General features: G+C 40.0%; 1 protein-coding gene across 1 annotated transcript in view; it reads left to right on the top strand.

Moving 5' to 3' along the window:
* Nucleotides 1-8103: 8103 nt before the first annotated feature.
* The window catches only part of Spag17 (sperm associated antigen 17), a 236679-nt gene continuing 220975 nt past the window's right edge, over nt 8104-23807 (top strand). Inside the window, exon 1 of the mRNA XM_005076661.4 lies at nt 8104-8259. Coding sequence (XP_005076718.1) covers nt 8176-8259 — 84 coding nt within the window. The 5' untranslated portion in view covers nt 8104-8175. The remainder of the gene's footprint in view (nt 8260-23807) is intronic.

Genomic DNA, 23807 nt, shown 5'->3' with positions numbered 1-23807 from the left:
ATTGGCCAGGCATCATAGGCCTCACTCAATCCCAGCCCTCAGGAGGCTAAAGTAGATGTACGGAGAGTTTAAGGCCAGCTTCTATATAAATCTTAACTCTGGGGTTAATGTAAAAAGTAACACCATGCTGCACTGTTGTTTTACTATTCCACTTTTAAAGCACACTTCCTTTAGATAATTGTGAGAATGTCACTGTAATCCTTTAGTGCTGATGTAGCAAAAATGCCAAATGATGTTAAGCAATGAATAAAGAAAAAAGATTTACTTTTCCTCACAGTTCTGGGGGCATGAAGGTACAAACAACACAGCTGCTGTCCTAGTAAGGGCCTGCCTGGCTGCATCATAACATGGCAGAGAAGCAAGGGCATGTATATAAACAAGAAAGCAAAAGAATGAGGAATAGACAGATTCCCTCTTATGGCAACATGCCCCTGCAGGAAATAACCAAAGCTCTGATACCCTACTCCATCCATAAGTCCAGAAGTAATTCACTATAGTAACAGAACCCAATCTCACGAGCTCATGAGAGTAGATCTAATTGCCTTCTGCTAGGCCTGGTTCGAATAGGCACTATCTCTTTGAAGCTACCACATTGGAGCCAAGTTTTCAACACACAAACTCCTGGAGAACAACCCACACACAAATTGTGGCTATTCACTAGAAGATTATACCTCAAACAGTTCAGTATACTAACTATAATAAATGACCTTCTACTAATGAAGTCTTTCGAGGATATGACTAATGAAAGGACGCATCATAAGTACACAGCTATTGTAAGCATTTATGCACGAAATCTGGGAGCTCACAGTATTAATAGGTGACTCCAAGACCTCATTCACACATCTAAATAGATCCTACACATCAAAATTCAGCAAAACAATCCCAGGGCCAAATAATATGGCAGATCAATTGGACTTACCAGACATTTATAACTCATACAGCCCAACAAAAAAGGCAATACATATTTTTATTAGGGGCAAATGGAACTTATCTAAACTACAAATTAGCTTTAATAGCACAAATAATAATAATTAATAATGATAATTCCATACATCTTTAAGACAATGGTGGACTAAAAGACCAACAATTAACTTGCTGAAAAAGAAATAATGAAAAACATCTCATTTATAATAGTCTCAAATATATAGATAAAATAACTAGAGAAGAAGCTAAACAATGGAATGAAAGACTTCTACAATGAAAATTATAAGATACTGACAAGAGACCGAAGAAGACAGTAGACAATAGAAAGACTGTCCATACTTCTGAACTGGTAAAATTAATAGTGAAAATGATTATCCTACTAGGATAACCTAGATTCGGTGCCATCCACACACAGATTCCAACAGCATTCTTCAGATCTTGAAAAAAATTCTAAAAATATGGAGACAAATAGACCCTAGATAGACAAAGCTATCTAAATAGGAAGAATACAGCCAGAGGTGTCACATTGCCTGACCTAAACCTAAATTACAAAGCAACAGTGATAGAAACAACATGGTGGACAGAAACACAGACATGTACACCACAGGGACATAACAGAAAACACAGAAATAAGTCCATCCAACCCACAAAGTAAAAGTGCAGCAGGAGGCCAGCAGAGAATGAAATTATGTTTTGCTTGACACAATAGAATGGTGAAATGTAAGAGTCAAGGATGCTGCTATTTGGTTAGGCAAAGTTAGAAGCAGTTTGCCCCCTTAAGAACATGGAGGAGGACCTAAGTAGATGCATTCATAGTGAAGCCTCATTTGCCATAGAAGACATATTTGCCTGCAGAGAGCTTGTATGTTGACTGGCTCCAGTCTTACAATCTTCCTTGCTGCCTAATGTTTAACACCAAGTATTCTGTTTTATCTTCCTTGTTTATATTGATTGTTTGATGACTGAAGCATAGAGCTTCACTTGGAAGCACTCTGAAAATGTACATTTGGAGTGGACCAGAAGGCAGAGTCCTTTCCCTCAATACTATATCCAAGACCTGCACAAGGACAAGCCAGGTAAAAAATTCCAGGGATAGTCAAACAGAGAGAAAGACAGATGGGAAGGCGAAGCATTCAAAAGTTGTTCAGTCCACAAGGCTGTACATCTCAGCAGTCCCGATGGGCACTGAAGCTGAGAATGAATCCTGGAGAGCTGCTGGTCCTCAGTCTACATTAGAAACCTGAAGACGTGGGTTATAATACAAAGTAAAGGAAATCCTCATCAAGGGATGAATGGGCTGAAGAAACTTGTCTGTGAGAGTGAGGGAAAGCAGGTGGGGGAGAAGAAAATGCTTCCTCCTCTGTGTCCTTTTGCTTGGGCTGCCACCAAAAGGCATGGCCCAGATTTAGGGTGGGTCCTTCCAATTTAATCCAGTTAATTGCTCAGGTACACATCTGCTTCCTTGCAGCCTCAGCCTCCTGCATGTGCAGCCCTGGCACCCTGCTCATCACCTTGTCACCTGGTGGTCTCCTGGCACAATCATCACCTTCAGTTTCAATTGCCTCCTACAGTGCAGATAGTTCTCCAGTATATGCCCTCCTCTGAACACCAGACCTGTGCAGCCAATCCCCTGCTTCACATGGTCAGATGCCTCCAGGGCACACAACCTGTACATATTTAAAACCAAGGCTTCATCTCCCCTGTCCCCTGCACAATCCTTTCTAGTAAATAACAATAATGATGAATCATGAAATAAATTTAGTTAATCAGATCATGTATTTTCTCACAGGAAGATGAGTATGACTCAAAATAATATATGAAGAGAGCAGAAGGAATCTAAGAGAAAACACACAAATACATATGGGCAGGAAAGAATTCTGTGAGTTTATAATATAAAAGGAACTGAAGCAATTTGGTCCTACTGAACAAGTGTGGGTACTTCTGCAACTACAGATAGCCCTTGACTGGGTCCCTTCAATGCCACAAAATTACCAAAAGCTGGGAGGTAGAAAAAAATCAATAGCTCATAGAAACAAGGACTCTCATACATAGTAAGGTATAAAAAGTTAGTTAGCTATGAAAAATAAGAGATAAAGCTAACTATGTAAAGATACATGTAGTATTTGCAAGATCACAGAGCTGTGTTTGTCTGGATTATTCAGAAACCCTCTGAGTAATACCCTACATATTTTGGGATTGGATGGGAGTTAGGCTGAGGGAGAGAAAGAGCTCCGAGGGGGACAGAAGTGGAGAAGAGGACTGGGGAAGGGGGAGGAGTAGAACCCACCCCTATCAAGCCATCATATCTCACTATCAGTTCCTTGAAGTCCTGGCACCAATCACTTTTCCTTCCTAAAGCATTTCCCCGCTGTCTCTTAGGATGCAGTAGTGTCACTGAAATACATTCATGTTATTCAGAGCTCTTGAACTTTTGACAGCATAAAACATAAAATGATTTCACATAGTAAAGTTTATAAGTAACAGACATTGATTAGACATTAATCAAATAGTACCAAGCACTTGCAGCAGTGACTTAGTGTCTATTATGGAGCTTGAAACTGTCCCCCAAAGGATTAAGGACAAATTCTTTCGCTGAAGATATAGAAAATGAGTTTCAAAGGAAAACTAGAGGAGTGAGAGAACACTAGAAATAAAAATCCCACACTACTGAATTCGAAACAGATGCATGATAGCTCTATTTTTAATATGCACAACTGTTATGTTCTGATTCATCAAGAAATAGATTTGGTGTCCTGAACTCTCTCACGACAGACAACATGAAAATCAGCAGCACGTAACTATAGTCCCACAGACATACAGATATGTAACAAAGCATTCAAGGTCCAAGCTACAAATTCCGAAATAATTGCTTTTATCATTGACATAAGCAGAGGGCTCTTGGGGAAGTTTTTCAGAAAGTGATCCTCCTCCCAGGCTGCCCACAACCCACTAGGGACTGTGAATAGAAAGTGCTGCAGCTGATTTTAATCTCCACCATGATACACAGGGAGAGATGCAGTATCTAAAGTAACATGCGGCTGAACAACAAGGAGCTTTAAAGATTAAAGTCAACACTTTGGATGGCACTGAAGACTGAATAGGAAGCTGATGTGGACCCAGGTGTAATACCCTCCATATGTCTTGGGCTATAGCTGTGAAAAAAATCTAGTCCTCGGTTTTACAGACAATAAAATCCAAAGACACTACATTCTAGTTTCCTGTTTAGGAGATTAGAAGCACAGGTGGCATGGTAAACACAAGCATTTGCAATAAAATTGCCCTTAGGTACAGGATGCCAACTAAAGAAATCAGTAGATGTTTTAAGATCATAACCAAATGTATGCTGAATAGATGCCCATTACCTGGAATCTTGGCTCAGATGTGACTCACTGCATAGCTCCTTCAGTTACCTCTTCACGGTGGAAATACTAGCTGTGTCAACAGCTGGCTTGACCTTGTCAAGTGTAAGAAGAAGTATGTTTGAGTCCACATATGAGTGAGAGTTAACTGAACACTCTAAGATCAAAGTATAAGACTGAACAAAAATTATGTTCTTTGCAAGCCCAATACCCTAAAGAGACAGCCCAGGCCCAAAGTAGGCTGTCCTTGACTTAAACATATAAAATTCAAAATCTTACTGGAAATACTAAATCAAACAAACCAAGAGCACCCCTGCCAATGTGAGAGAAAATTCTCCATGTAGTATAGTTTTGTGTTAGCCACTGCCATATGGGAAACTTTATGTAGTGAAGTATATGTTTGAATTTTTCAACTTACATTTAGTGGGGGAAACAATTTATTATACCAATTCATAAATGTATGACAGATGGGAATGCTTTTATTTTTCAGCTCTTGGCAAAGCCTCCTATTGGCTGAATAGTCTTTGGTTTTTAAACTATGACCATCATCATTCACACCTATTTTCTGAAATTAAACAGACCAATTCCATGATGAAATCTCCTATAAATTTGGTCACTATAGAATGTCTTCCTATTTTCCACCATAAATTATCTAGAAGACCACTCTCTCTAGAATAATGAACAGGGCCAAGGCCGACCAAAAGGCACTCTGTAATAAAAACCTTTGAGATTCTTTAAATTAATTTTGGAAAACCCTCTGTATTCAAGCTTATTCTGGTAGCACCTTATCAAGGAAACTATAAAACATTCCACTAGAAGTGCATTATTTCATTCTGAAATATGTACTTGGATCTTTTAAAAGCTCAGTTGCTCTACAACATTAGCAAAAATATAATTAATGAATATAGATAGCTAAGCAATGAATTTGTATTCTAAAAAAAAATCAAAAACTGTCCTGTGTGTATGTGACATAGTGTGAACAAGTTTGTAGCCCACCAATTATTTAAAATAAGAGATTTATCAAATGAATGGAGAATCCAAAGTATGTTCTGCCTAAGCATGAGGTAAGCACGGTGGCATCAGTGAAGGAGTGATACTAGAATTTTCTGCCTTTCATGGTAGCTGTATCACACGTTGTCTACTTAAAAAGTAGCAATGTTGCTTCCTCAGACTGCCTCAAGAAAAGCTACTATTCTTACAATCTCAATGAAAACATCAGGATGGTGACATGGTTAGTTTTAAATATCAGCTCATCAGAACCTAAAATCACCTGAGAATAACGTCTCAGTTGAGGGATTGTCTAGATCAGTTGACTAATGGGGGGATTGTCTCGGTTGTTAATTAAAGTGAGAAAACAGGCCCCAAATATAAGCAGCATCGTTTCATGGGCTGGGCCTTGAACTGTATGAGAGCAGAGAGGGTTAGCTGACTATGAAACAACAGCCAACAAAGACCAACATACTTGACTTTCTCTCTGCTCTTGACTGTGGACATGATGCTTTAAGTTCCGGCTCTGATCCTCCCTCTCCCCAGAACCTAACTGTAACCTGGAAGTGTAAGCTGAAATTCACCCTTTTATTCCCCTAAGTTGCTTAATGAAGTGGCTAGCAAAAGCCCAGTGGCTGCAACACACCTAATGTTTTTCAAGCTTAAAGAGAAGTCATTCCCCATCTACTTAATAGTCCAAGAAAATCTGCCAGGTGGAGAAAAGTTTGGCAGAGACCTCTGTACCACACCAATCACTCAGGCAGTCAAGGATATCTATGTCACAATATCTAGGCAGTTGGGGAAAGAGTCTGAAAGCACAAGGGAAATAGTTTTAAGGATCAAGCCTGAATCCAATAATATGTAATTCTAAGTCACATTTTCATATCCAAGGATAAAGGAAGCTGGAAAATCAAACTCTTACAATGGGAATAAAGAAAAGGAGATGTTTTATGAAAAACATGTCTATATGGATAAATATTACAAACACTTCACTGTCGCTAAAATTAGGATTGAAGCTAGAGAGATGGCTCAGCCATTAGGAGCATTTGTTGCACTTGCAAAAGGACAGGAGTGCAGTTCTACACATGGTGGGTCACAAGCATCTGCAATTGCAGTTCCAGGGCATCTGGTGCCCTCCGCTGACCTCCATGGGCACCAGGGACAAATGTGATGTACTTAGCACTATTCAGGCAAAACACATATTTTTTCAAAAACTGGGTTGCATAGTTATTGCTTATTAGGAAAAGATACTGTTTGTTTCTTCACAATTTAAAAATAATGCCTTTATTTTAAAAGTCTCCTTTTCCATTTTTCTCTTTTTGTTTCTGTTTCTTAGGTTGAACCTTACACTGTTAATCATCTGATAACGGCCTGACTGGGCTGTGGTAAGTAAAGAGCTTTACTTTGTAGTATGCTTTCATTCAAGAAGAGATGCGATTGGCAATAAAACCTGACACATAAACAGTAGTGAGTTTTTAAATGCAACATGAACTTAAATGCCACTAAATATTTTATTTCTTCACTCATAAAATCACAGTTCTCCAAACAACTTAAACTGTGAGAAATATAACCAAGATTTAGAATGATGTCATCAATCTGTAAGAGATCCATTCTTACTTTTAAGCAAGTATACGAAAACAGTTTTAATCCTGTAACATAAAGAGGCTGTTAGTGCAAAACAAAATGTTGGAGAAAATGCTATGAGGATGAAGGAGTGACACACCCTCATTAGCTCTCATGGAGACCCTCAGGAAAACCCTTCTCTAGCAAACTCCTCTGACGTCACGATGCATCAGTCATTTTATGCTTGTGACAAAAAGAAGAGACTTCCAGATACAGGGTGTATGAATGTTTCAGGGACTCACACACACACCCACACACCCACACACCCACACACACGCGCGCACATACACACACACACACACACACACACACACACCAGGAAATAAAATACACATACTGTAAGTACCAATGATTTTTTTTAATTGTGAAAGATTATTTTGAGAAGTGCTTTTTATTCACTATCTGTATCCAAAAAAAAAAAAAAACAAAACAAAGGAAGTGGAGTGGGAGAAAACACTTTGCTCAATTTGTACAACTTAAAGAAAAGTTAACGAGAAACATCTCTGGACTCCATGTGCGCTTGCACCCACATGTACATGTCTGCGCACACATGAACAGGTACACACATAAAAGTAAAGTCACATTAGGGGCCACAGAGATGGTTTGGGGGCCAAACGCATTTGTTCCTTTTCCAGAGGACCGGGGTTCAGTTCCCAGCACGAATCAACAGATGTTAAGGTCATCATCATTTTGAGGTCTCAGTCTAACCAGGACACCTTAATGAATGTCTGGTGTGTACCGGATCCTGTTTGCCATCGGGACACCCTTTTAAGGAAGTGGGGGCTGTTTAGGCAGAGCAGACAAACAGACAAGAGGCAAGGTAGAAGGGAGAGTGTCAGTTCCCTGAGAGATGTCTAGGTTGACTGGGCTGTTTTTCTCCATAGCAGGTTGGCAGAACCTGAGAAATCTTGGAGGAAGCCTGGGTGAATAATTTTGACTTTCTGCACATTGTTTATTCAGACCGGACTCAGCTCCCAAGAGAAGTGGAGAGGTAAGGTAGAAAGAGGAAGTGAATAAAGAAATCAGGAGGCCAGTTTATCACGTTGGAAAAATCATCAAATTTACCCAGAGATTCTTGGAGTTTGGCGCACTTGGTGGCTGCACCTGGGAAACTCCGCTACTATGGAAACAGAAGCGGTTGACCTGAGGGCCGGGAACCTATTTGGGGGAAGGGTGCCAGATCCGTTCAGGAACTGGGCGTGGCCTCGGTTACCAAGGCATCGGGGACGCTCAGGCCGAGCCTCAGCCCAGTTTTGAGGCCAATGCACCTCCCATCCTTAGCATGGCACCCAAGAAAGAGAAAGGCCCCGCGAGCTCAAACTCTAAAATATGGGAACCCGCGCTCATAGCTGCACACTTAAACCAGGTGAGCCTTGCCTCTCAAGTCTCCTCAGACCAGGCACCAGGAGCCTGGAACACTCTCTGCTTGGGTACTTATACTCCCCAAACCACACAGGGTGTCCTGAGCAGGTTTGGGGGATGGGGAGAGTGGCGTTTGACAATGGAGTGAACAACGGGTCTAGGGATACAGCTCAGTGAGGGGGCTGAGGGAGGCCCTGGGTTCAGTTCAATGCACCAGAGAGAAAAAAAGGACAGGAAAGGAATCTCTGCCCTATAATTTCAATAGTGGCTGACAGAAGCGAGTGTGTGTGGAGGACAGAGAGTGACAATGTGACTTCTCAGGCTCCTTTCAACGAAGGCTCCCACTTGAGGGGCCCCAGTTGTATTCGGGCTGTTACACTTGAAAACTGTTTTCTTCCTGATTGACAGCTATCTTGTGGCCCTGAATACAGCTATATCTTAATAAATACTGAGTGTGAACAGGAGGGACTCAGGAGGACAATCTGTAAAGAAGAAAGGGACCCAGAAGAGAATGTTCTTGTGTTTTCTGTTGCTTTGATAAACAACACGACCAAAAGTGACTTGGGAGGCAAGGGTTTATTTCATCTCACTGTTACATTCCCCGTGTCTGTCAAGAGGGAAGAAAGGGCATGAAACGGAAGCAGGAACGCTGCAGGAAATCTTCTCTCTAACTGGCTCATGCCCAAGCCAGCTTTCTCATACAACACTGCCTAGGGACAGTGGCTCTTACAATGGGCTGGACCCTCCTACATCAATCAACAATCAAGACTATCTCACAGACCCCATGGCCACAGGCCATTCTGTTGTGGTCAATCCCTCCACTGAGACTCTCTCAGGTGACTCTAGGCTGTGTCGAGTTGACAGCTGAAACAAATCAGGGCATACCCCATGACACTATATCAACTGTTTTTATCTGGGGCTGAAGAGAAGGCTCAGTGGTTAAAAGCATGTTGTTTTTGCAGATGGCCACGGTTTGGTTCTCAGAACCCACATGGTAGCTCACAACTATTTGTAACTCCAGTTCCAGTGGATCCCTACCTCTATTCTGGCCTCTGTGGGCACCAGGCATGTATATGATACACATACATAAGTGCAAGCAAAACACTCATACATATAAAAGACATACATACATACATATAACTTCGTCTATCTGGAAAATATAGAAAACCAGAGGAGCTAGCTGCTCATTGCCATAAACACGCATAGCAATGTATAACTCAAATTGGAGGGTCCAGTTTCTATCATCTCTACCCACCTTCAGTGAGAACCCAAGGGCTTCTGACACCAGCAGATTGAAATCCGCATCTAGGCTCTAATGTTTCTAAGTCCAACTAGGCATTTGGGAAAAGAAAGGCTATTTGTGGAAATTCCAATCTGCCATTGGGAACGTCTTGTAAAAGTAGAGAGTGGGTTTTGTTTTGTCTTTAATTTTATATATAGGTGTATAATTCATGAGAGAGTTTGTAGCTAAGAAAATGAGATGGGCCTTGTGTTGTTCTCCCAGAAAAAAATATATTGCTTATTTATCCTTATTTCCCAATGTAGTTATTTCTTTCTCTGTGGAAAGTAAATTTATCTGATATAAAAATTCTGGTGAGCCCCTAGAAAAGAGTGTGCCACTCCTGTTTCTGCTGCAACTTCATGCATCATTACTTTAACTCTTCTGCATGATTTCAATAATGCTAGGAATGAATTGTCAACTCCATAACCTCAGTTACATTCTCAAATTCTCAGAGATGTTTGCCAAATCACTCTGGAAAAGTGTCTTCCCAATTGCTTTGCAAGTACAAACTAGCCAAAGTAATTTTCTCTGTCTTTTGCTTTGTTTTGAGATGATGTTGGTCAAGTTGACCTGAGCATATCTGTCTGAATTATCCACTGATGAACCACAGGATTGGTGGAGGCACTATGTTAGTCTAGTACTGCAAACATGAAGCTGCGATTTTCCTAGTTGAAGTGAAAACCTACAATCAATGTTTTTTATTATGGTTTGAAAATGTTAAATAATATTCAGCCTTCTTGATCTTGTTCAAACAGTATAGGTTCATATGTCTTCTATACTAATAAATATAATTTCAAGTCAAAGTAATATGCAGCTTTAACTACAAAGTGAAGACTCTGAATTGGGCTAAGGATAACAATGTGTGTGTGAATTCTTTGTTGGTATGAGTTCTACATATGGTATGTCTGAGTTTGTTATTCGTGTACAGGTAAATGTGCTTGAGTATGCATGTGCTAACATGTATTGGGGTGGGGCATAGGAGATAATGTGGTAATTCTCTGGTATTCCAAAAGATAGTTTTCAGCTTACCTGAAGAATCCAAATCAGTAGTAGTTCTGATCTCATTCTGAGAGCAGCCTGCACTGGACTTGAACAGAAGAACCAAGTTCACCATTCAGTGCTGGTGAATTGACCTCATCTTACTATTATATCTTCACAGACAATTAAAAGATAAATTGATTGATGGGTTGATGATTGATTTAAGAGCTACCCCTTCTAGCTGGGAGTATTGTCAACTTTTCAGTACATTTTAGTGTTTCTAAAACATAAAATGGTGACAAAAATGAAGACACTAAATGACTAGGGGCAATTGGAGGTTTAGGAAAATGGATACAAGCTTGGGTGACCAGGAAATACTTTGCATATTCCTTTAATCAGCCCTGGAAAACTTGGTAGTATTAGAACAGTTGGGATACAGAGGAAATTAGTGTGAGTGAGGAGACCAACATCAACTTGGAATGCTTGAATTGAGAGAGAAGGCAAGTGACTGAGACCACTTCCAGGTTTACATTGCTCCCAACTTAATTCTGCAAGTCAAACCACCACTGACTATCTTTGCTGTCCAAAGATAACACTAAGCGTATTAATACCTATGAAACATCACGCCTCAAATTTAAAACAACATGTGAGACATTGACATTGACACATTTATGATCTAAAATGGCTTTATACACAGAAGAAGATTTACCACAGTTATTACCTGAGGCTTCACTTCCTATGATTTCAGATATACTCAGACAACTGTGGTCTGAAAGCATTAAATGGAAATTAATGAAATAAACCATGTGTGTTTCTACACAGCCTTCTGAGTATTACTATCAAATCTTGTACCATATCTCGCTCTATCCCACCTGAGACAGGAGTCATCCTTATGTCCAGTGTGTCCAGTGGACATATACAGTTTGCCCTCTGGTCTCTCTGAAGCCATCTAGTGTATCAAATGGACTTGTAATATCACACTTCTTGTGCAGTGCACAAGCATTCAAATTCCACATTTCATCATCATTTCACTCAACACTAGCTTCGCAGTGTAAGGGTAGTCATGATGGTTATTAGGATGAACCAAAAGAAGTTGAGAACTGTTTCCTTAAAGTGAAAAGGAAAAAGTTATTGACTTAATAAGTAAAGAAAAGAAGTAAGTTCTGAAATTGACTGCTAAAAGAACAGGTATTCTATCAGTCAATTTGTGGGAAAAGGAAAAACAAAATTGCACTAGCTTTACTGTCAAGACTGAAAAAGTTTTATTTCTATGGTGTTTAGCTGAGATGGGAAAGACAATTAAGTTGTGATATCCAACACTCTCCACAGTGTCAGGAAGGCACTAGGGGTCTTGGAATATATCACCAGGTGATAAAGACCATCATATAAATGAAAATATTTCCATATAACTGTCAAGGCAGATGCCATTGGTCACATTGAGGGGGAAAAGATGTCACCTTAACCTGTTAGGACTCATTAAGCAATGCTCATTTCCTTTTCCTTCCCTTCATAACTACAGCTGTCTTTGTCTATTTTCTGTTACTATGACAGAACATTTTTCACTAGACATTTTACAAATGACAGAGATTTCTTTCATGTGTATCTGAAAGCTAGGAAGTGCTAAAACATGGTGGCGGCATCCACCAAGAGCCCTGGCTGTGCCATGAGGATGTCGCATAGGGGAGTATATGAAAGAAATAAGAAACGCTGAATTGCATTTACCAAAGGCTATCCTATAGTAATTAAGCTACTCCTGAAAAAAACTGAATAAGAGTACAACATGTCCTGATTCATGAGCTTTGGAGGGGGAAATTCAGCCTCTGGAAGCCACCATTCTTCTTTCTGTCTGAATCTGACAACTGAAAGGGTTTTATATAGGAATACCCAGACAGTATTTGCCTGTGTATCTGGCTCATTTTACTTAGTGTAAAGTCTTCAATGATTTTGTACCATGGGTTAGAATTCATTTGCTTTAGGATACATACCTTACTTTATTGAACCATCTCTCCATTGGTGAACCCTGGGTGGTGTCTCTCCTTGATTAGTGTGAATGCTGCTGATAGTAATAACTGTACAAAAAAATAATGCACTAGGGTCTCTACTTTGAGTTCTTCTGAGAATCTGTGAAGAGGTGGGGTAGCTGGAGCTTGTGAAAGTTTTTATTATTTTTTGTTGTTGTTGAAGAGCCACCACAATGCCTAACTTTTACATTCCTACTAGACATGCACAAAGGCTTTGAGTCCTCCAAGTCATCACCAACTTCCATAGTGTTCTGGAGTTTGTTGTTGTTGTTCTGAATTTTTCTTTGATGGGGCGAATTCTTCTTTGATGTTGTATGCAGTAATCATCCTAATTGCTGTGATGTTTCCTTGTGTTTTTATTTTTATTTCCCCAATGATGGATGATGTTAATGTATCTTTTAAGATCCTTTTCAATTATCTGTACTCCTTTTGCCAGTTTATAAATTGAGCTATTCGGTGATTTATTATCAAATTGCAAAAGATATTTAACTCGTCTACACAATCTTCTTGGCTGCTATTATATTTTGCCTAAATGTGCTTTCCTACTCCCTTCCACTGACAGTCTACTGTAACATACCACATGCTTAGCCTTTCAAAGGGTTCAGTGTACCTTATTTTGCTTCATAACTTGTAGATTTGGTACTGAACCCAAGAACTAGTCCCTATAGCAAACGACAGAAATCCTTCTCCAATGTTTCCTCACCAAGTATCATTTCAGCTGTTATGCTTAGGTCTTTCACCAACATTGAGTTAATTTCATATTTTGCTAATTCCATTCTTCTAATTGATGAGTATTTTTTTAACTTTGCCTTGTGCTTTTTCTAGATCATGTGAGAGGTTTGCATGGTTTTTTTCTCCTTTACTTTATTAATGTCCTAGATGACATTTTACTTTTGGATATTTTCTTCTCTCTCCTGTAGTTACCAAGGTATAATCGATAAGTCAAAACCACATATATTTCCCATCACAGGAATAAATCTCCCTTGGCCACAGTATACAGGAGCCTCTTCATGTACTGTTGCATTGCCAGTGTCCCCAGGCTTTCAAGTCAGTTCTCATAAAGAATGGTCTTATAGAGTTATTTTTTCTTTTAGTGTTTGGTCTTTGAAAATATTCTGCCTCTTCATTATTTTGGAAGAATCTGAAGGTAATTTTATACTATTTATTTTTCTGCATATGAGTGTTTTGCCTAAAAAATATTTGTGTATTATACCTGTGCCTGAAGAGGCCAAGGTATTGGATCCCATAGGACTGGAGTTACAGATGGTTGTGAGTTGCCATGTATGCTAGGAACTGAACCCAGGTCCTCTGGAAGAATAGCCAGTGCTCTTAATCACTCTACCATCTCTTCAGCCTTAGGGATAATTATTGAAATTAAAGATGCAAATCAAAAGTCACAGTAGTGGTGACTTAAAGATATATGTGTGCATGATTTGTTTTTGCCAGATTACTTTAGATGTGTGCACAGGGCTGAGTGCTAGCTGGTAGTCTTTCATTTAAATTAAAGGGGGAAGTACTGGCATACACCTTTTATTCCAGCACTTATGAGACAGAAGAAAGAAGACCTCTGTCAGTTCAAGGCAAGCCTGGTCTACAAAGAGACCTCCAGGATAGCCAGGGCTACATATTGAAATCCTGTCTCCCTGCCCCTTCAAAAAAAACCAAAATTAATTAATTGAAATTAAAAGGTTCCCTTTAGTATTTATTGAAGAGCACATTTTATGGCCATGAGCACCTCCTTAACTTTTGTCTCTCTGAATTTTCATTTATAATTAACTTTCTTTTCTCTTCATTTTTTTATTTAAGTTAGAAACAAGTTTGTTTCACATGTCAATCCCAGTTCCCTCTCATCCCTCCTCCCCCACCCTCCCTACCAGTCTCCCAGTCGCCCACCCAATCTCCACTCCTATCCCCAGGGAGGATGGAGCCCTCCAAGGTGGATCTCCAGAGTCTGTCATTTCATCCAGGGCAGGGCCTAGGCCCTCCTCTAAGAGTCCAGGCTGACAGAGCATCCCTAATTGTGGGATGGGCACTCAAAATCTATTTGTATGCCAGGGATAAATACTACCCAAGGCCCCATAGATTACCTAGGCCTCCTCACTGACACCCACATTCAGGAGGTCTGGGTTAGTCCCATGCTGTCTACTCAGTGATCAATCTGGGGTCTAAGAGATCCTCCTTGTTCAGGTCAACTGTTTCTGTGGGTTAAACCAACTCAGTCTTAACTGCTTTGCTCATCAATTCTCCCTTTCTGTCACTGGATTCCAGGAGTTCAGTTCAGTGTTTAGCTGTGGGTGTCTGCCTCTGCTTCCATCAGTTGCTGGATGAAGGTTCTGTTTCCCAGACTCTCAGGCAGTGGGATTGTATGCTGCCACTCTCCTGATTCATGTCTAAAATCCATAAATGAGTGAGTACATACCATGTTTCTCTTTTTGTAACTGGGTTGCCTCACTCAGGATGGTTTTTTCTAGTACCATCCATTTGCCTGCAAATTTCAAGATTCCATTGTTTTTTCCGCTGAATACTACTCCACTGTATAAATGTACCACATTTTCTCTATCTACTCTTCAGTTGAGGGGCATCCAGGTTGCTTCAAGGTTCTGGCTTTACAAATAATGCTGCTATGAGCATAGGAAACAGACGTCCTTGATGTTCAACTGTGCATTTTTGGGTATATGCCTAAGAGTGGAATTGCTGGGTCTTGTAGTTGACTGATTCCCATTTTCCTGAGGAATCTCCATACTGATTTCCAAAGTGGCTGTACAAGTTGGTACTCACATCAGCAGTGGAGGAGTGTTCCCCTTTCTCCACATCCTGTCCAGCATAAGCTGTCATGCCATTCTGACAGGAGTAAGATGGCATCTCAGGGTTGTTTTGATTTGCATTTCCTGGATGGCTAGAGATGTTGAACACTTTCTTAAGTGTCTCTCAGCCATTTTAGACTCCTCTACTGAGAATTCTATCTTTAGTTCTGTATCCCACTTTTTGATTGGATCCTTTGGTGTTTTGGAGACTTGCTTCTTGAGATATTTGTAAATTTTAGAGATCAGCCCTCTGTCAGATGTGGGGTTAGTGCATATCTTTTCCCATTCTGTGGGGTGCCTTTTTGTCTTGCTAACTGTGTCCTTTGCCTTACAGAATCTTCTCAGTTTCAGGAGGTCCCATTTATTAATTGTCGATCTTAGTATTTGTGCTACTGGAGTTATGTTCAGGAGTCAGTCTCCTGTACCAATTCGTTCAAGAGTACCTCCCACTTTCTCTTCTAAGAGATTCAGTGTGGCTGGATTTATGTTGAGGTCTTTGTTCCATTTGGATTTAAGTTTTGTGCATGGCAAAAGACATGGATCTATTTGCAATCTTTTACATGTCAGCCTCCAGTTATGCCAGCACCATTTGTTGAAGAAAGTTTCTTTTTTCCATTGTGTAATTTTAAATTCTTTGTCAAAGATCAGGTGTTCATACATGTATGAGTTAATGTCAGGGTGTTCAATTGCTCTATCTGTCTATTTTTGTGCCATTACCAAGCTGTTTCAGGACTATAGCTCTGTAATACAGCTTGAAGTCAGGGATGGTGATGCCTCTGGACGTTGCCTTGTTGAACAGGGTTGTTTTGGCTATCCTGGGTCTTTTGTTTTTCCATACAAAGTTGATTACTGTTCTTTCAAGGTCTGTGAAGAATTGTGCTGGGATTTTGATGGGGATTGCATTAAATCTGTATATTGCTTTTGTAAGATTGCCATTTTTACTATGTTGATCCTACCTATCCAAGAGCATGGGATTTCTTTCCATTTTCTGGTGTCTTCTTTAATTTCTTTCTTTAAAGACTCAAAGTTCTTGCGATACAGGTCTTTCACTTGTTTGGCTAGCATTACCTCAAGGTACTTTATGTTGTTTGTGGCTATTGCAAATGGCGATGTTTCTCTGATTTCTTTCTCAGCCCTCTTATCGTCTGTATATAGTAGGGCTACTGATTTTCTTGAATTGATCTTGTATCCTGCCACTTTGCTGAAGGTATTCATCAGCTTCAGGAGTTCTCTGATAGTATTTTTTGGTCAGTTATGTAAACTATCATATAATCTGCAAATAGTGAAACTTTTACCTCTTCCTTTCCAATTTGTATCTCCTTGATCTCCTTTTGTCATCATATTGCTCTAGCTAGAACTTCAATGTCAATATTGAAAAGGTATGGAGAGAGTGGACAGCCTTGTCTTGTTCCTGATTTTAGAGGAATCACATTGAATTTCTGTCCATTTAGTTTGATGTTGGCTGTTGGTTTACTATATATAGCTTTTATTATGTTAAAGTAAGTTCCTGTTATCTCAGATCTTTCCTGGGTCAATGAAGAATTTAAAAACAGAAATTAAGACTTCCTAGAATTCAATGAGAATGAAGACACAACATACCCAAACTTATAGGACATTTTGAAAGCAGTGCTATGAGGGAAATTCATATCACTAAGTGCCCACATGAAGAAACTGGAGAATAGTTAGTTACACTAGAGAATTAACAGCACAACTGAAAGCTCTAGAACACAAAGAAGAAAACTCACCCAGGAGGAGTAGAAGCCAGGAAATAATCAAATTGAGGACTGAAATCAATAAAGTAGGAACTAGGAAAACAATACAAAGAATCAATGTAACAAAAAGTTGGTTCTTTAAGAAAATCAACAAGATAGACAAACCTTTATCCAAACTTAGGAAATGGCAAAGTGTGAGCATGCAAATTAACAAAATCAGAAATGAAAAGGGGGACATAACAACAGACACTGAAGAAATCCAGAGAATCATCAGGTTATACTTTGAAAACCTGTACTCCACAAAATTTGAAAATTTAAAGGAAATGGACAATTTTCTGGATAGATATCACTTGCCAAAATTAAATCAAGAACAGATAAGCAAATTTAAATAGACCTATAACCCCTAAGGAAATAGAAGTAGTCATCAAAAGTCTCCCAACAACAACAACAACAACAACAACAACAACAACAACAACAAAAAGTCCACGGCCAGATGGCCTCAGTGCGGAATTCTAACAGAAATTCAAAGAACAGCTTATACCAATTCTTCTCAAAGTATTCCACCCAATAAAAGCAGAAGGATCTTTGCCAAACTCTTTCTATGAGGCTTCAATAACCTTGATACCTAAGAAAGAGAACTTCAGACCAATATCCCTCATGAACATTGATGCAAAAATACTCAATAAAATACTGGCAAATCTGATCCAAGAACACATCAGAAAACTCATCCACCATGATCAAGTAGGCTTCATTTCAGGGATGCAGGAGTGGTTCAACATACGAAAATCTATCAGTGAAGTCCACCATATAAACAAGCTGAGAAACAAAAATCCCATGATCATCTCACTAGACGCTGAAAAAACCTTTGAGAAAATCCAGCACCTCTTCATGATAAAGGTCCTGGAGAGATCCGGGATAACAGGAACTTAGCTTAACATATAATTAACTTTTAAAATACAGTTTGAGTATTTATAGGATCCTTAGTTGACAGGTTTTTGTTTTGTTTCATTTGTTTTCCATCACTTTAAATATCCCAATCCAACTTCACATTGTTAAGTACCCTTAGATGTGAGGAGTTAGCTTCTCTCCCACAACTTTCAGGACTCTGTGGGCTTTGACTGCCTGACATGTGCCTCAGCAGTAGCTTCTAGTCTATCACACTTGGAGTCTGCTGAGCTTTTTGGATGTGTATTTTTGTCTTTCCTCAAGTTTGGGGAAATTTCAGCCACTATTTACTCAAATAATCCACCCCATCGGATTTTCCTAGTGCTCCCATGTACAACCTCTGGTAGTGTTCCTCTAGTTCTTTGACTGTTTTCAGTTTCCTTCAGTCTTTTTTTTTTTTCTTTTTAAATCAAAGCAAAAACTATCAGGATGGCAGACTAGGAAGCCCAATGCCCCTTTTCCACACAGAACATCAAACAATAATAATGAGGGGGTGGTAAAAGTTCAAAACTAAAATAACCCTTGAGAACGTCTAGACACTGAAATCAATCAGCAGTCCAAGGCAACAAATAAGGCGGTCATGAGATAGGCATTTCAGGGCTATTTAATTCTCGTTTGCTACATTGGGTGTTGTGGCCGCAGAATCTTCCATCCTGGTCTCTGCACTATGCCCTTCCGACTGCATATTTTCAAATAATTCTTTCCCCTGCCTGCTCAGAGCTATGGGCAGACTCTTCCACCAGAGATTTTAGTTCACTGGGGCTTCTGCTTCTTTCTTTTATAAGTACATCCCTTTGTGTACTCTCCCCTGGGCTCAAATATTCCTTTCCCAACCCTCTTTCATTCTCTTAGCATATTAAGACAGTTGTTTAGAAGCATCTAACAAATCCAATGCGTGTATTTGTTAGTGAAGATTTGATATTTATTTTAATAGGCCATGTTTTCCTGTTTCTCTGTATGTCTTATGTTTAGTCATAGACTGGGCATTTGGGAACTTGCAACCATTGTAGGGTTTGTAGATTGCCATGGAAGAGTTAAGCCATTAGGACATATCCTATTCTTTGGTGACAATCCACGATTAAGTCTCAAGGTTTTCTCAGGCTAATTCTGGCTTCCATGCTGGCTGATTTGTAAGCTTTCAAAGCTTCACCCAAATGCTCTATTACTTTTAAATGTCTTAACTTCCCAGACAGTCTCACAGCATCTTTCTCTAAGAATCATTAACATTCAGAATCATTAACATTCGTATGCTTTCTTCTACCCATAATCCCTTTCCCCAGGGATCTATGACTCTTAATTCCCTTGAAGCTTTCATTCGTTAAAGCATATAACAGCCGCCTTTAGCTCTGCCAACCTGGGTACACACTCCTCTGTCCTCCCTGGATAAGCTCTGGATCATAGCAGATATAATCAGCCCCTTGTGCAACCTACACAGATCCAAACAGAAGTAATTTCTGCTCTGCTCTGCTGGCCCAAGGAAAGGAACTGGAATGGACCATCCAGACAGCACCACTCCCACAGCTTCTGATGTAACAAACTAGACTCAAAGCACTCTGAAATGCCTCGCTCACCATGGATTTATTTATTGCCATGGATCTTTGATTTCAGTCACTATACTTTCTTCAGGACTATTTTAATTTTGAGTTTTTACTTTTTTCCCTTTGCATTGCTGTCATTTGATGTTTGTGTATAGAAAAGAGCCACCTGGACTTCCTAGTCTGCTGTCTAAATAATTTCACTTTGATTCAAGATATTTTTAACACAGTTCTGATTTTTTTTCATTTCTTCCTTGCTGAGCCTACAGCAGGTGACGCTAAGAGAAGAGAAATGAATGGCAGCTTTATTCGTGACAGTTTATGGGATGTTTCCAGACAGCACAAGCATTCCATATAGGGGCTTGTGGGGTCCACTCTGCTCTTCTGAACAGTGTACGGGGCTTCATTGCATGGGATGTGTTTCAGTTGGGATTTTGTACTGGAGTAAAAACCTTTCTATCAACACAAAGAAAAAGATCCTTGGGCTCAGCGGAAGGACTATTAGCAAATGGTGAAGGGGGCTTTTTGTTTTTGTTAAGGTATTGCATGCTTTCTCCCAAAGATCTTCATAAGAGTACCAGGTCTCTCTGGAAATTTGAACTGCTTGGGATATCACGCAAGCAGAATTTGGTGCAGAATTTTGTGAATTACATAATTAAATTCTTTTATATTTTGATACTAAGAGGAGAGTACCTTTTCATTTGTCCCTAATTTAAAGAGCCTGGTTTCTCTCTATAGCTGAAGGCAGACATAAGCTATACAATTGTCTATTGACAGGAAAGCATGCTGTTCTTTTGTTATGGTCCATCACACAAACCACTAAAACACAGGAAAAGGTTGTGGAAACCCATCCCAAAGTTCCTGCTCCCATACTCAGTGATTTCACTTTGGAATGATTTCAGGAAAAGAGCTCCTGAGCAAATTGGGAGCACAGGGAGCAGGGAGTTAGGAGAAAGAGAAGGGGAGAAAAAGGGGGAGGAGAACATGAGGGATCAGGAAGATAGAGTTGGGGGAAGAATAGAGGAGAGCAAGAAAAGAGAAACCTTAATAGAGGGAGCCATTATAAGTTTAAAGAGAAATCTGGTACTAGGGAAATGTCCAAAGATTGACAAGGATGACCTCAACTAAGAATCTAAGCAACAGTGGAGAGGCTAGCTTAAATGCCCTTCCCCTATAATGAGGTTGATGACTACCTTATATGCCATCCTAGAGCCTTCATCCAGTAGCTGATGGAAGCAGAAGCAGACACCCACAGCTAAACACTGAGCCAAACTCCTGAAATCCAGTTGTCTTTATCCCTACTGTATGGTCTTTGGGAGCCCATTCCTTATGGAAGGATACTTTCTCAGCCTAGATTCACAGGGTGGGGGCGCCTAGGCACTGCCCCAAATGATGTGACAGACTTTGATGATACCACATGGGAGGCCTCATCCTCCTTGAGGAGTGGATGGGGAGTGGGAAGGGGTTGTTGAGGGGCATGGGACAGGAGGGAGAGGGAACTGGGATTTATATGTAAAATAAGATTATTTCTAATTAAAATTTACATATAAAAAGACAAGGCCATGTTACTGCCACTTACCTAATAATTATTCCCATTTTTCTTTTTATTAAGCCTTTAGTTTTTCTTTAATATCGATATTTAAAAATATTTATAAACACCTGACCTATTGATGTCCTTCCTGAGACCCAAAAGCCTTGTTTATAGTTTGTATATTTTCATTCTCTGCGTGTTCTCACCCTCTTTATTTTCAAATAAGTAATATTCCTTGCATAATATCAAATTTGAGAACCAACTCCCCTCCCACAAAATAACAGGATGCATGAGAGGTTCTCAAGTCTGCATGCCTCCTTAATAGAAGTGACTCTGAGCTGTAAATAAGTTGCAAGAAGTGACTCTAAATTGTAAGAAGTAACTCTAAGAGGAGAGTTTTAGGTAGAACTTGCAATTTAAAAGCAAAAGGAAAAATGAATATGAGTTATTTTATTCATTTTTAAATTAAATTAATTTATTTATTTTACATCCTGACCACAGTTTCCCCTCCCTCCTCTCCTCCTATGCCTCCCCAACCCCTTCTTCACCCCCATCCACTCTTCCTCTGTATCAAGAAAACATGGCATATCAGGTAGTGGTATAACTAAATACTTCCCCTTGTATTAAGACTGGGTAAGTCAACCCAGTAGGAGGAATAGGTTCCCAAAGCCAGCCAAAGCATTAGGGACAGGCCCTGCTCCAGCATTAGGAGTCCCACATGTAGACCAAGCTATATAACTGTCATATATGTGCAGAGGGCTTGGGTCAGTCCCATGTAGGCTCCCTGTTTGTCAGTTCAGACTCTATGAGCTCCTATAAGCCCTGGTTAGCTGCAGAGGCAAAATTTTACATTGGTCTCTTATGTGAGCCTCTCTAGCATTACTATGAGGTGAGTATCATTAGAGTAGAATAGTTGTTTACAGAATGACTGTTGGAGACAATATCATTAGGAATCAAACTTAAGATTCAAGTCCTTCTTCCTGGGGCTGATGATGGAAACACTTGAGTTTGTGTATTGGGATTCCCATCTGTGAGATATGCGTTTTTTATTAGGAAAACTGTTTCTTCTTTCCAAAAGAGTGTAGGAATGTAGTCCTTTGCCTACCCGGGGGTATGTGACCCTCTCTGGTTGCACAGCCCAAACTGGACCCCAGAAGTTTCAGGTTTCTGTCCTTCAGCTCCCCCTTTCTGTCCCTGGCACTATCACTACTACAATAACCAAACATTGTCTAGAGTCGCTAGTCTTGTTACTTAACCTTGTTTAGTCTCTGAGTCCTCTTCATCTTTCCTAACATTCTCCTCCTTCCCTTGCTTCTTCTCCATTCTCATGCCTTCATTAAAGCCCAGACCCATACCTTTAGACCCTTTAATTTTTAAAAGAGCCCCAATAGCCACTCAACATAGAATCACCTAGTTCTATTCATTAAGCCACTTCCATTTTCTAACCTTGTCTTTCCTAAATACTGTTCTCATCACAGTAATTCCCACCTTAAAAGTACCGGTGACCATCAATAAAGACTTACAACAAAATCTAATTGACCTGCTTTCTTCAGCTCTCCCAGGTCTCTTACAACTAATCTTGAAATGAGATTCCTATGGGTAAAATAGTGTCTTCATATCACAGATCCATAAAAAAGAGACAAGATGCTGGAGCAAGCCCAGCTCTCAGACCAGACACACAGGTGTTGAATCCTTATGCTTTACAGAACATGAGCTGTGAGAAATCACATCTTACATCCTTATATACACTCTACCATAACTAGCATAATTTTAGGTACACAATACACACATAAAGATAAATTCCACCCATTTGTTCATTAAGTCTTGGAGTTCAGGGAAACCTGTCTTATAGAAACCAGTGTCAATAGCAGAGAGAACCAGTGTGCTCTAAGAGCAGATAGCAGAGAGCATTTTCATAAAACAGCAATGATAGAAAAGTAGCAGGCATGCAAGAGAACTCTCTAGATCACTCAGCTCATGGTTGCTCTTTATTACACTCTACTGAGCAATTATATTTTTCTCTTATTAAAGGCAGGGACATAGCCACAACTCCAAAGCTCTCTAGAGCTACATAAAGAAAACTAAGCCAACCAGGCTACACAAAAAGAGCCTGTCTTGAGAGGGAGGTATAGCTCAGTCAGTAGAATGCTTGTCCCACTTACATGAGGACCTAGGTTCATACTTCCAGCACCCAACTAAAAATTGGGCATAGCTGCTGAGGTGTGTAATCTCAGTGCTGGAGACTGGAGACAGGCAGATTCCTGAAGCTTCCTGAGCTTCAGGTTCAGCGCAAGACCCTTTCTGAAAAAAATTAAGGTGAAAAATGACCAACATTGTCTTATCACCTAAACATGCACATATGTGCACATACACCAACTGACATGCATGTGTGCACACATACACAGAGAGAGAGACAGAGAGACAGAGCGAGCAAGAGAGAGAGAGACAGACAGACAGAGAGAGAGAGACAGAGAGAGACAGAGAGAGAGAGAGAGAGAGACAGAGAGAGAGAGAGAGAGAGAGAGAGAGAGAGAGGAGAGAGATCCTCTCTCAAAATAAAATACATGCATTCTGCAAGGCCACCGGGTTGTGTTTCTGTCCCCAAAAGAACCCCTCAGCTTTCCATTTCACTTTGCAGAGACATTTCATCTGCCAACCAGAAGGCATGCAGGGCAAGATCTCCAGAACATTTAGTTCACAGTCTTTCCTTATTACACCTTGGTGGAGAAATAATATTTTTCTCT

The sequence above is a fragment of the Mesocricetus auratus genome, unplaced genomic scaffold, assembly GCF_017639785.1.
Source record: "Mesocricetus auratus isolate SY011 unplaced genomic scaffold, BCM_Maur_2.0 Super-Scaffold_100009, whole genome shotgun sequence".
In the NCBI taxonomy this organism is placed as follows: Eukaryota; Metazoa; Chordata; class Mammalia; order Rodentia; family Cricetidae; genus Mesocricetus; species Mesocricetus auratus.
Note: the sequence above shows the minus strand (reverse complement) of the source record. Positions and strands in the feature narration are given on the sequence as shown.